Source organism: Tachysurus vachellii, chromosome 16, assembly GCF_030014155.1.
Source record: "Tachysurus vachellii isolate PV-2020 chromosome 16, HZAU_Pvac_v1, whole genome shotgun sequence".
In the NCBI taxonomy this organism is placed as follows: domain Eukaryota; kingdom Metazoa; phylum Chordata; class Actinopteri; order Siluriformes; family Bagridae; genus Tachysurus; species Tachysurus vachellii.
The window spans coordinates 15,406,091-15,421,475 of NC_083475.1; the positions used below are offsets into that span (position 1 = coordinate 15,406,091).

The 15,385-nt window shown below is 36.5% G+C and overlaps 1 protein-coding gene across 1 annotated transcript in view; it reads right to left on the reverse strand.

Moving 5' to 3' along the window:
- The window catches only part of tmem178bb (transmembrane protein 178Bb), a 98,614-nt gene that overhangs the window by 38,604 nt on the left and 44,625 nt on the right, over positions 1–15,385 (reverse strand). Inside the window, exon 3 of the mRNA XM_060890099.1 lies at positions 7,614–7,727. Within this exon, the coding sequence (XP_060746082.1) occupies positions 7,614–7,727 (114 nt within the window). The remainder of the gene's footprint in view (positions 1–7,613; positions 7,728–15,385) is intronic.

Below are 15,385 nucleotides of genomic sequence, written 5' to 3' on the forward strand. Positions count from 1 at the left end.
TGGAGAGAGATGATTCGCTGTGGCGACCCCTGAAGGGAAAAGCCGAAAGAAGAAGAAGAAGAAGAAGAAGATGGTGTAACCTATGGTATAATGTATTGATATCACACACTTGAGTATTATTTAAACATTCGGTTGCTGGATGGTCTACATAGTGTCTAGTGTGTTCCCACTTCTAGTGTGTAGCAAGCCTTAAGCATTGTCAGACATTGTGAAAGTTCTGCTTTGTGCCTCGAAAGGTAATGGAAGTTTTCTTTTTCACTGACTACTCATGAAGAAAGTACTCATATGTATGAGGCAACAGATAAACAATGCAGCGGACAGAAAATAATCCTGTTTGGGTTTAGCCCTTTACCTAGGATTTTATTTCTAGCTCATATAATCTCTTACATAGACTTTTTAAATGTATACTGCATAAGCCCTTAAATATAATAAGCTCTCAAACCGCAACCCTTTAGAATTATTAAGCATATTCCATCTACTCAGACTGCTCTGGCATGATGCAAAGGGATGCCTAGTTTTCAGACACCACATACTGACATTCTTACACGCATAGTGGTACATTGAATACAATTGCCTTCACATACCACTACTAAACAAGTCACAAAAAATTCTCTGTGGCTGACGGTACTCTGAAGATCCATTTTCGGAAAGTTTATATTTTCATTATTACTGTACTGCTGTGTTTGTTTAGCTCGTTTCTCCAACCCCCTTATCAGTTATAGGTATAGCTATGTGGCTTTGGTTCTGCTCACATTTATAAATCCTTTTAGTAAGTGAAAGTCATTACATAACTAAAATAAACTGGTCCTTCTTGCTTCTCTTTGGGTGCATTCATTTAACTTCACGCTTAAATTAAAATCTGTTTAGAACCCACACTGGGGTACACAGTAAAAACTTTGCTGTAGGTTTACTAAGGGGCACACGGTAAAAAACTTTGCTGTAGAACTCTAGTAGTCAGTAAGAGGAAAGAAGACACTGCAGGCAGGCTTCAGAGAGAAGTTAATTAAATTTCTTTTACTTGAGTGGTTTTCAGCACTCCTTTTGCCCTACTGAATGAGTATCGACCAAAAAAAAACAAAGCAAAGAAAGAGCACACAAAATGAGCAGAAGTCACAATTAGCTTTTTTTTCTAGCGTCCGCCATCTTTTTGTGAGTCAAAAGATCCACACTGCAACACAAAAACAGCCTAAAAATACTTTAACATTTAACCACCCATAGGAGTAAACACTCACTGATTGCCAGGGATTGATGAAGCCCTTGTGGCCAAATTGGTAAAATTACAATTGAATTTAGTGTCTTTAGCATTTGCTTACTTTATTTTCCAGACAACGGACTGTTTGACCCAAGAGATTGGTATTTTTAGTGAAGTGTGAAAGCTGTTTTATTAAGCCTAGGAGCAATCCCATGTCCTCTTGCAAACTCTAGTTTGTCTTCAACCGAGCTCTTTGGTATCAGTGCTGCACACTAAGATTATTGGCTCACGTTGTATCATCGCTTGCTGTTACAAGTTTCCTGATTACAGGAAAATGGTTGCTCTGATCAGCAGAGAAGGTGGAATGCCTTATTGATATATAAAACCAGATTTTTAAAGGGTAATGCCTGGAGATCTCCAATTAGCTCACCTTTATGGTGCAAGTGCTTGCATTGAGAAGCATTTTTATGAATCTGGCTCTTTGTATGAAGGAACTCCTGCATTCAAAATGTGCTGTTCTTCACCGCTTGAGTGAGAGTAAGAAAGCTGCCTGTCATTTTGTCAACCTGCTTGCAAAAAAAGTGACATACTGTACAAAAGGTACAATTGGTCCATGGTTGGAAGGAATTCTATTTGAACACAAATCATATCCGGCAATATGATCTCCCCAAAATGAGCCAAGAACTGGATTCAAACATGTAGTCAAGTGGTAAAACTGCAAATATTCTTTTATTTTTGTCTCTGGCATCTCATGCAAAGTGGGATATCAGGCTTTAGAATGGTAAATCCATTCAATGCTCAAATCTCACTCACTCACTCATTTTCTACCGCTTATCCGAACTACCTCGGGTCACGGGGAGCCTGTGCCTATCTCAGGCGTCATCGGGCATCAAGGCAGGATACACCCTGGACAGAGTGGCAACCCATCGCAGGGCACACACACTCTCATTCACTCACGCAATCACACACTACGGACAATTTTCCAGAGATGCCAATCAACCTACCATGCATGTCTTTGGACCGGGGGAGGAAACCGAAGTACCCGGAGGAAACCCCCGGGGCACGGGGAGAACATGCAAACTCCACACACACAAGGCGGAGGCAGGAATCGAACCCCCAACCCTGGAGGTGTGAGGCGAACGTGCTAACCACTAAGCCACCGTGCCCCCCTATGCTCAAATCTATAAATCCTAATTGACCAGTATACAACCTGACAACTGACATTGTGACCTGTTCTTGTGATCAGGATGCTGAGATGTGAGGAATTGAACTTCTCAGGGAATAATTAGTGAAGACTGACAGCTTTTAAACATTATGCCTAGTTATTCACCGTAATATTACTGACAGCTCGTTTTTATGCACTTCCTTTGATTCTGGAAAATCCCTAAGCAGCATTATTTAGGTCTACTCCCTAAGAGACCATGAGAAAAAGGGGAAAAAAATCCCTAGTATTAATTGTGTTCCAATGAATATGAATTTATACCAGCTCTGAGCAAACAAAAGACATAGGCATGTGCATGCATAAAGATAGAGTGTATTCTAACCTTTTTGCTTTTTATATTTGGCTCTAATAGGAAAAGCGGCTTTATTTGCAAATTTATCAGCAGCAAACCTGCTTCTAGGAGTTTGACAGACAGCTACAAATGAGTTTTGTGTACATGTCGCAGGCTATGAAGTTTGGCTGATGCCACTCGAGAGCCTGTAGAAATTTATTGTGGGAATAGTTCAAATAAGCCATCGGGCAATTTCACGCTCTTCATGAAAGTCGAGTTTGAACCTGTCATCCAAATAAGAACAAGAACAGTTCAGAAGTGACCAAACATTGTGTAAGACAATGCCACATATTCTAGCTGAGAGTTGTGTGTACCTTTTTGTAAAATGATTGTACATGCTTTAATGCCACTCTGTCAGCATCATCTCCAGTCTCTTTCTCTACTCTTCCTCCTTGATCTAAATTAGAGTCATTCTCAACCTTATGTCTTTTCTCTCCAAGACTTTTGAACTTCTTTTACCTCCTGGGCCAATGAATTTGCACTCAGCTGTGTGGCGTTCTCTAAAAACAGTGGATGCTTTTGTTTATTTGGTCTTTATTTTTTCCACTCAGGTTCTGCCATCACATGACAGCTCATCCATCGTGGCAGTATTGTCTGTTTGGATGAAGAACGGCATGTCAGCATTGCTGGTAATAAGGAAATTAAACATCTCAGCTTGATGCTAGCTTTACTCTGAGACTGACCTTCCACTTGAGTTGAGGTATGCATCACTATTCTCTAACTCAGGTCTCTAAAAAAACACTTTAGATCATTAGATTGATCATTATCTCAGACTTCACTGAGTAAAAATTACAATTGTATAACAATTTCTTTTTCATTTAACAAAGAACAACCGTACTATTCGCAAATAGCCTTATGGCAGTGGATAGTATGTATTTATTTCTAATATGTATCAAAGAAGTCTATTCTTTGTACATAATTAAAAATAATACAGGCAAACCACAGTTTACATGCAAGTGCCGAGCCATCGGATCAACGACGGAGCCAACGGATCATGAATAGGTCATTTGTTATGGAGTGGATCAGTGTTTAAGACTCTTTCAGTCACATACCGTACAAGATCAAATCCTCTCGTGCTCAGTGAGTCAGTGTATGAGTCATGACCAAGATTCATTCTTCACACATACAGTGGATCAGATGAATCAGTGAGTTCAATGAGTCCTGTTTGGACGTATTCAGTCAGAACAGAACATTTCCAGTTTTTTTAATGCATATAGTAGTAGTCTGTGTTAATAAGGGTTTTTTCTTTTTCTAAACATGGATATAAAAGCATATTATTATATAACACTAAATTGCCACAATTTGCTATTATTACTCAAGCTGGAAGTTGCACATTTGGGCCAAAAATGCAACTACTGTAAATGAATCAGACTTAAAACAAATCAATCACAAAAAGATATTTCGATTCATTTGTATGACTGAATGTGGATATAAATCTTAAGGATTGGGTTTGGGATGAGCTTAGCATTTGTACCTTTTCTCATAACTACATTTGAAATTGAACATAATCCATAATTATCCTTGAATAATCTGTTTGCTCAAATTCAAGGATTTACCCTGAGATCAGGTAGGAATTCTAATTGTGATCATCAGAAGAGAGAAAAATGCTTTGATCAGGAAAAAGATACGGTACAATGTGAAAGAAATTCAGTAATAAATCAAACACATAGAATCTGAATACATACAAACCTAAAGGAGCTACGATTAATTCAGTTCACTTACTCAGGCTAAGAGGTCCCTGTGGGTCTTCACTTATTATTCGTTTATAGGAGACGGTAGGAAGTTTCCAAAATTAAAGGGCAGGTGTGGGAATGAAACTCTCCAATTTTTGCTATACACATTACAGTCTTTATCATATGTCCAGACACAAAATGCCCTTGCATAAGTGGCTTTTTGAATGAACAATTTTGGAAAAACAGCCTTTACAATTTCATCTCACATTTCTAATGCACTCATGTCACAAATTTTCAGCCAGCATGAGCTATTCTTCTACTGCTTTGCCTAATTTTTTGTGCTTCAATTTATTGACTGTATATATTTGGATGAAAGTTTAGCTAAGGGAAATTTTGGAACTGAAAAAATCTTCCAGGTCCAGGTAAGTAGGTTAAATGTAATAGTCTGTAAATGTAAATGTATTTCATTTTACAGATAACAGCAGCCAAAAAGGAACTTTTTTGTCCATCTGCATTTTCAACTCCAGTCATTTTTGTAATTAAAGGCTAGTTCTTGTGTTCAAAAATGTTAAATACGTAAAATGTAAAAATGTAAAATGAAAAATGTATTTTTCCACATAAATATTGCCATAAAACACCACCCTTTATACAACCCAATTATAGTGAGTTATGTAAAATGACTGCTCATGAGGCTTCTACGGGTTTGAATGCAGGATCAAAAGGGAGCTTGAAAATGATCTTAGAGGTTTGGTGATATCCAATTAACTTCTCTAATTCCCATTACAAAATGAATTTGTGCTGGCTACATTTATTTCAATGCCATATGGTCATCTGATTATATTTTAATGATCTATTTTCCACCAGTATTGTATTGGGAGAAGTAACTAGCTGACAATTTGGGTGTTCAGGGTTAGTTACTTAGGTGTATGAAAACTAATAATGCATTGAACTTCTGTTCATTTGGTTTAATAGTCACAAGCATGTTAAATGTATTTATTTATTATTGATAATGAATTAAATCAGTTGGATTTAATTAGTATTTGGATGAGGTGCCCTATTTATATTGAAGTGGGAGGAAATAAATAGTGCACATGCACAAAAACTGGGTTGTAAGAGAAATGGGACAGACTGGAGGTTTGACATTACCACAGTTCTGGATCAACATGGATTTAAAATACTAATATTGAATTTGCCAACCCCTTTTCTGCTGCTATATTCATTCTGGCACTGGATCGTTCATTTATGACCATGAAGTAGGAACTTCCCTGAACATGATATGTCCATTCAATCAAACTTTACCAAGGAAAAATAAATGACAGCTCGTTTTTTATTGAGATAAAAAAATAAAATCATGCCGGTTTACCAACTGTGACATCTTTCTCATGCTACACAGTGTTAAACATGAGGATGAGTGCCCATGGCTCTACTTATGTATAAAATTACCTCTCTAGAAGGAACTCCATTTAATTTAAAAAAGCATGTTAAAGTAAGTCTTGCTAATTGGTTTTGCTAACATTAACTGCCTATATTTAACTGATCTAGAATGTTTTTATTCTCTTTCGAATCCAGTAGCAGCAAGTCAAATTTCCATAGATATATGGAAAATAAAGAAAGCATAAAGCAGCTTTAAGACAGTTAATGAAATTGCTGCAAGAGGCCTTGAGGTTAAAGGAGTGTTGTTTGTCCTGGCACCGGATAGAGGCTGATCTTCATTGATTATTGGTGTGTAACTGTCTGACAGTTTGAGGCCATGTGGTATCCTTCCCTGTACTCTGTCCTGGTTACTCTTGCTACCAGGTTGCTCCTAACCACACACTTCCTCTATACTGTAAGAGGATCTCTGACTTACCGCTGGTTTGGCTTCTCCAAGAAGACTTAAATAAAATTTTATTCAGCATATTTTTTAATAATGACACAAGGTGTGGCTACAAATGCTGACTGTTAAGCAGGAGAGTGATATTTTATTCAGATAAGAACCTAGGTCTTGTATGGTGATAACTAACATTGCTATATAACATTGCTGATAAATTCCGGATTTTACCATTCGTCGATGCTGTACAGTACTGTAGTTGGAAACGTCTGCAAGCTAAACTATTATTTAGGTGACACGTTTTCAAATGTTATTTCTGTTTATTTACTAAAATGTAAATACAAGACACCTTATTAAAGCAATGAAACTAATGTAGACACACAATTTACCTTTCTGGACTTTTTCTTGTACATTTTGATTCATTTATGAACTTGTATAAAGAAAATAGGACGTTATTTAATGTATAAGCTGAGCAAGCAGGTATTTATAAATCTAATTTAAATCAGATATCTATCTATCTATCTATCTATCTATCTATCTATCTATCTATCTATCTATCTATCTATCTATCTATAAAAGCTTTAGCAATAAAGTGCTGAATCATGGACAATATACTAGACTAGTTTTTTTCACTGCTTAGCATCTTCTCATTCATGTATAATCATATTTGTCCTTTTTTTACTCTTACCTTTTATATAACATCATAGTGGTGTTATATAATGAATGTGCATCGCTGAGTTTTACCAAAAGTTTTTTCTATCTTTATCTGTCATTTAATTGCTGCTGTCCCTATGCAGATCTGGAGATGATTTATGACACTTTAAAGAGGCTTTGCTGCTGTTTTAACACACTGAAACTTTTTGCTGAGAGGAAAAAATGGGTTAGTAAGGCATATTTGGAACTGGAGACTTGTGTCCTATTTAGCAAGAACAACAAATGGCTGTTTCTTGGTTGGGTTGGATCTACTGGGAACTCACTACCAGACTACATTCAACTACACAGTGGTTCTCTCAGCTCCTTACCTATTTTTTGGATGTTAAGTATTGAGTACTTCCACCAGCAGGGCAGAGATGACATCACTTAATGGATACACTGAGAATTTGTGGTCATACATTTGTTTTAGTCTAGAGACAGAGCCTTCTGTGAAGCACAAACCACTTTCTACAATGTTTTAAACAGGGCTTTAAATATTTAGGATCTGTAATCAGCCAGAGTGATTTTGTCTGTGTGATTGTGCTGAAAATAATTAAAAAGCTATAAATGGTACAGGTTTATGGCAAACCTTGATTGAAAAAAAATATATAATAATAAATACTTTTCCTCTATGGTTTCTCACAAAAAATGTTCAGGTTTTACATGTGACTGTAAAATAAATAAATACTCACGCAAGGAGTGCCACTCGTCCTGTCGGATGGTCTTGGTGATGTTATAGGACAGATTCTTGGGTATCGTGGCTGAGGAATAGTGGTACTTGATGTAGGAGCATCGTGCAATAGAACCTAGAACCATAAAAAGAGGCAGGTTTGAGAAATCCTGAGCGCCACAGTCAGCCACACTGGGCAGTTAAGTTTAAATAAGAGCTATATCATTATTAGGTATATTCCCACAATTAACATTACCACAATATCACAATTTTTCTGTTTCCTTTAGTGAAACCAGTGGTTGTAAACTGTTTGGGTTTTGCCTTGGCTTTGGGTTTCATAATATTGGAAAATTTCAACTAAAAGTGTGCACATTGGAAACATATTCAGTCTTAAGCACTATGGACTACTCAGATCCTTGCGTGAAAAGTGTGTGGTGGAATTTGGTCACTCTACAAAAACCTGTTTTTCAGAGACATCGTTTTACAATATCTTATATAATAATTATGGTTAACTATATGTGGTTGTTCACATAGCACATAAGGGCTTGGTTACTTTATCCTTTTTTCAATCTGTGAGGCACAAGTACTTTACAAGGAACAGCACATTGAATTAACAAAAAATACTGGCACAATTTTATTAATTTGACTCAGAATAATGAATTAAAATAAATACCCTACATTCCAACACATTACAATTTCATTACCTCATTTTAGTATATAATGGTTACATAAAGTTGCGGGCGAGAGTAACTGTTGGCAAACAATAAAAGAAAAACAGCAACAAACAAAAAAATTAACAGGATGTGCTGGATCAAGTGCTATTTTTAAAGCTACTGAATAAAGATATGTAAGCCATATTACTAAATTGAACCAGATTTTGCAGTTATTCATATAATAACTGCAATTAGGTTAGTTAATAAGTTTAGTTAATTAATTGTAATTAAATATAGTAGGGGGGGCACGGTGGCTTAGTGGTTAGCACGTTTGCCTCACACCTCCAGGGTTGGGGGTTCGATTCCCGCCTCCGCCTTGTGTGTGTGGAGTTTGCATGTTCTCCCCGTGCCTCGGGGGTTTCCTCCGGGTACTCCGGTTTCCTCCCCCGGTCCAAAGACATGCATGGTAGGTTGATTGGCATCTCTGGAAAAATTGTCCGTAGTGTGTGATTGCGTGAGTGAATGAGAGAGTGTGTGTGCCCTGCGATGGGTTGGCACTCCGTCCAGGGTGTATCCTGCCTTGATGCCCGATGACGCCTGAGATAGGCACAGGCTCCCCGTGACCCGAGGTAGTTCGGATAAGCGGTAGAAAATGAGTGAGTGAGTGAGTGAGTAAATATAGTAGCTATAAAACCATTTTCTTTACCAATGTTGACTCAAAAAGACACTATTTCGCGTTTTAGGACAATGAAAGCCAACTGAATATCTGACATATCATCATCATCCTCATCGTAGCTCAAAATGCAGCCTGAATTTCAGCCTCAGTATTCTAAGCAAATAAAACATCAACTCATGGAACTGTCTGTTATGTGTAGAGTGAGATAGAGAGAATCTAAAGTCATTTCTCTTTATAGAAACATCTTATACTGTAGACATCTGCAGTTTGTACAGAGGACACACAAACCACATTGTTTTTTCTTTACTAAACTCATTACTAAATTGCTTGATTACAGTAAGGCTAACAAAAACCTCAGGAACCAAAAGAAAAAATAGTTTAGCTGATCTTACACACACACACACACACACACACACACACACACACAAACACACACAAACACACACAAATGTTTGCCTTACTATACTTGTGAGGATTTTCCACTTATAATTATTAATGCAGTTAATCAATGCTGTAGCGATACTTTATCTAAACCAAACCTTAACCTCTGTACCTAATAAGAAATATTCTGGCTTCAAAGTCTGTAATTTATTCCACATGCAAAGGAGCCAAATATCCCCACAAGGTCAGAAAACACACTCACACAGTTAAGAGAACATGGCCACTGACAGATATAATTATAATCTACTGAAACTTCACTGGTGCACGTGCCAGGAGTCATTTGCATCTAAGATATCATTGCATGCTAATTGTAACACTCTGCTGATTGGACACAAGCACTTCCTTCCACCCTGAATAGCAAATTATAGTCCACACATTTGGCCTGAATTTCATGCCTGTCTTCCAAAAAACAGTGGTTAAGAATATGAGGAACAGTGCCAAAATGATTAATTAGCAATTAAAGTGCTGGTTTGAAAATGACTATCGCATAGCAACAAAAAGTCTATTGCCATTTCCCATTTTAATGCGTCTGTAGAGGAAGAATATTTTGAAACCTCTAAAATGTGCCGCATGACCAGGGGACACATTTATAATCTGTGCAATTTGCCATTTTTCAAATTCCATTTACAATTATGCCAACAACTCCATCCATCTCCACATCTTGTGCTCTTTTTTAAAACATCACCCTGTTCACTATCTGTCCTTGTGGAGCAAATCTGATCCGAGAACCATAAACCTTTCCCACTTCCAACTAAACCTTGCCATATGGATTTCCTGAAGTCTGAGCTGAGCCAGAAAAACCTCAGTTAGAGACTGAACATGTCAAAGACAGATCGTCAGGATAGCTGTAAAAGGTCTAAACTGCTGACTGAGTTTGTTTTGGACACTTAAAAGTGTTTATATCCTTGTTACTTCTAAAGGATCATTTACGGCCCACTTAGGCTAATTAGATATATTAGATAAATGTTAGTTGTTCTGAAAGAAGAAAGAAGAAAAAAATACACACACACTTTATGCCATTTTATACCACAGCACTTTTGAATTGTTACTTTTTAGTTTTGATGCATTTTCTATAACAGCTCTTACTCTACTATCATTCAAATCACAGGTTTATGTATATAACTACAGTATATATAACTTTATTAGGAACATGCATCATGCAGTTAGCCCTTAAGTGGCAGCAGAGCAATAGATAAAATCGTTAAAGGTGCAGATATAGGTCAAGCGCTTCAGTTAAGGTTCACATAAAATATCAAAATTAACAAAACCCTTGATATCTCTAACTTTAACCATGGTATTTTTATTTTTGTCAAATAAGTGAGTTTCATACAATAGTCTCTAGTTATTGCACAGAATGGTGCAAAAATTACCAATGTGCAATATACATCTTTTTATACATTTTGTTTTGTATACACTGTATATTATATTATGTCTCTATTCTTTTTATATATTTGCATTTTCTTACTCTTTGCCAGAGATGGGGGACTCGAGTCATATGACTTGACTCGAGTCAGACTTAAGTGGCCAATTTGAGACTTCAGACTTGCTTGACAAATATTAAAAAAAGACTCGACTTGACTTTGACGTGACATTCATGACTTGAGACTTGACTCGGACTTGAGTTAAATGGTTCAAAGATGGGGGACTCGACTTGACTCGAGTCAGACTTAAGTCGCAAATTTGAGACTTGAGACTTGCTTGACAAATATTAAAAAAGACTCGACTTGACTTTGACGTGACATTCATGACTTGAGACTTACTTGTGACTTGCACATGTGTGACTTACTCCCACTTCTGCTCTTTGCTGCTGTAACAGTCAAATTTCCCCATTGTGGGACGAATAACAGTACACCTTATCTTATCTTATCTTATCTTATCTTATCTTATCTTAAAAACAACATCCTGTAAGCACAGGGTCTTCAGACTGAAACACCTTGTTGATGAGAGAAATCAGAAATCAGAGAATGATCAGACTGGTGTTAGCTGACAGGAATTATATAACAACTCGAATAATCACTCTATACAACCTTGTCGAGCAGAAAAGCATGACAGAACACACAATGCATCAAAGCTTGAAATGGATGTGCTAATACAATCAGAATTTCACATGAGGTGGGTGCAGACTCACCCAAACTAATCAACTGAAGACCTGAAGACTGGGAAAAGACCAGATGGATAAACTTGTACACATGATAGCATCAGATTCCTGTTCATGTATCCAGAGGTTTAAACAACTATCATTAAATGACAATCCAACAACATTATCATTTGTTTTGGTTCCTGATCAAAGATCACAGAAATTAGCTCATAAAGGAGCCCACAATTCTTAATAGCTGGGGCCTTTTTTTATTATTAAATCTTCCTTTTCATGGTTTGATGTGATCTGTGCTTATTTCTTATCACAAAAAGAACTTTTCATCTATATTCTGCAGGATTTATAATTTTTCACACCGATTTGGCATTTTTCACAGCTAATGGAATCACTCATCCAAATAATAAAATAATTTGCCATGCTCCCTTCATACTGGATTCTAAAACATACCTCAAAGACACAATTGGCAAATTAATTATCCTTGAAATTTGGGTATATACCTTTTAGCGGATACTGCGCATGAAGACATTTTATTTTTAATAACAGCCCTTTCGAACAGTTATGTTGATCCGACTGATTGTGGATGGAAACAGCTTAGAGGAGGAAAAGGCACAGGATCATGTTGCATGGTGCCTCAGCTAGTGCATATCAATGAGTATACGCTTACAAAAGCCGCTGGCTGATTTGGCTTGTGATCGATTACTACTCACATTACAAGACTGATCAATGCATCATAGTCATTATCAGTTTTAAGCGCCACCCAGAACAGGAAACATGGGTCTTTGTTTTAAACATTAAATCTATATTAATGCTTTAATGTCACAAAATGCATAGTTTCATAAGTGTAGTGTGATTTTTCACTTCAATTTTATGCACATACTCTACCTAAAAGGGGGATTTTGTACCCGGTGTTGGATTACCAGTCAGCAGGTTGTGAGTTCAAATCCCAGGTCCACCAACTGCCACTGCTAGGCCCCTGAGCAAGGCCCTTAACCCTCAGATATATAAAATGAGATAAAAATGTAAGTTACTCTGGATAAGGGTTATGAACCCTTTCATCAGTACAGCACCACTCACTCACTCACTCTCACTCATTTTCTACCGCTTATCCGAACTACCTCGGGTCACGGGATCTCAGGCGACATTGGGCATCAAGGCAGGATACACCCTGGACGGAGTGCCAATCCATCGCAGGGCACACACACACTCTCATTCACTCACGCAATCACACACTACGGACAATTTTCCAGAGATGCCAATCAACCTACCATGCATGTCTTTGGACCGGGGGAGGAAACCGGAGTACCCGGAGGAAACCCCCGAGGCACAGGGAGAACATGCAAACTCTACACACACAAGGCGGAGGCGGGAATCGAACCCCCAATCCTGGAGGTGTGAAGCGAACGTGCTAGCCACTAAGCCACCGTGCCCCCAGTACAGCACCATTTTAATAAAAAAAAAATCCATAATAAAACCGGTCGAATTACAGTACATCAAAAAATCCTGTTTCTTCTTTCTAAATTAAAAATAAAAACAACTTTGATGCTTGAGCAAAGAAAGGTAAAGAATAATACATTTGAAAAGTAAAATGCATTTATATATGTTTAATTAGATACATAAAAGATATAAATATTAATATAAATGTATTATATATAAAATTCCAAAACATTTGCTCAAAGATTTTAAAATAGAACCTCCATAAATTTCTTACTAAGAAAAAAAAACATTTTTTTTGCTTTTTGAAAAGCAAATTAAATTTAAAAGCATTATTCAATAAAATAAAAAATAGACTGCTATTTTTGCACAACATAATACTACTACTACTACTACTACTAATAATAATAATAATAATAATAATAATAATAGTAATAATAATAGTAATAATAATAATAATAATAATAATAATAATAATAATAATAATAATAATAATAATAATAATAATAATATAGCCTGCAATAAATATAAATATATTCATGGATCACACTGATGACCTGAGATCTTATTTTGTTCCCTAAAATCAGCTTAGGCCAACACCACAAGTCTTTCCAATTAAATATTTATAAAAGAACCTTATTTAACCTCTCCATACTGAAACTGTCCCAGTGAAAAATAAACACCGTTATCAAGAGAGGTATTTCCTCCTCCTTAAATATTTATACAAGCACGGCTAATTGCACATTCATTGCCAAAGGCTCGCTGTCAAAGGCACTGGAGGTTAGAGTGACAAAAAATGTGTGTTTTATTCAATGTGCCTCATATTGTTTACTAAAGGGGATTAATGAGAACTCTGGACTCGTCTTGAATAATAATGAGCTATACGAACTTCACTACTTCTTTGCTGCATTTACACAACTCTTGCCTCTAAGCACATAAATAAATATGGTCTAATCTGCTAGTCAAAGATCATGCAGGATAAAACGCAACATAAGCATCTGTGGACAATTCATTTCCATGTTTTATTTATGCTCTGACAAAAAAACGATTGGTTTTGAAGCCCTAGGATGGCAAGACAGAAGAAAAAGAAACTTTTATCTATAGCTGTTTTCCTATTTGCTACAACCTGGACATGAAATGGACTTAATCATGATTATAATACAGATGTATAGGGGGTACCAGGATTAGGAGGATGCATATAATATGTTGCTTTAAACAAAAGTGGAACCAAGCTACAATCATAAGTTACATCATTTGTTGAATGCAGTTGATCTGTGTGTAGTTAAAGATAAGAAGGTTCCTGGAAGATCCAGATTTGGTCAGAGAGCATACCTTCATCATCAAAGACTCCACCCACCCTAGTAACATGATGTTCAGCCTAACTAAGCGGCTTCAGAGGAGCTTCTTCCCATAGGCCCCAGACTCCTTAACACAGACATGTCCATCTTATATCTCTTATATATCTCGATTCCATAAAGACTCATTTACTCCATTGAAACTCTACAGACTGCATTTTACTGTTAATACATTTAAGGTTCAAGATTCACTAGTTTATTGTCACATGTAAAGGAAACAGTCTTCAAATTTCTAAATTTGAAGAAAATCGTGAAACTGGGGAAAGAAACAAAACGTGTCTGCACTGGGGACCGAATGTCTGTGAAAACAAGTGAAAATGCTTCAATTTTGCATTCTTATTCTAATTTAATAAGACACTTTTAATTACAGATTATATTGCTATCAACTCGAGTGAAACATAGAATCTTTGAAACAAATTTTATGAATTTCAGCGTTTGAAGTATTCGGTTTATCTCCATTTTTTGCTTTAATGACAGTGTGTGCTTGAGCTGCCACAAGTTTGTACATTTTAGATCAAATGATCCATTTTAGATCAAATCCATCTGAAGACGTGCTTCAATAGAAGAGATTAGGGAGCTAGAAATAGTGCAGAATTTCTTTGTTGTACTTTTTTGCTTTACGTATTAAAACCTTCTGATGATTTCTGATTAAATGAACAAAATTTCATTTGTAGACATTTAAACCACCATTTAAGTATTAAATATTTTATATCTAAATATAATTATTTGAAAATTCTTGTTATCACTTGAATATTCTACTAAAAAATGACGGAATGTGTTTAGAACTAGACTTTTCTCCTGCTATTAGAAAATATGTAATATTTTCTATATGTACACAATACTGTATACTAACAGAAGCCATGTTTGTTAGTCGATTACACAAGACATTCTGACCTGTGTGTCAATCCTGCAGTTTAATTTTTTCAATCCTGCAGTTTCAATATTTTTATTCCAATATTTCTGTAGTTAAGGCTTTTTTTTACTGCACCACTGCTGTTGTTTCCCACTGAGTGCTCTGTGCATGCACAATACTGAAGGCTGCATTCATTTCCGTGATGTAGTGTATTTACCATGCACAGCTACAATGGTGGAAGCAGAGTTAATTGGAGGCAGCAGTTGGTATGATGCTTTCTACATCTCTCA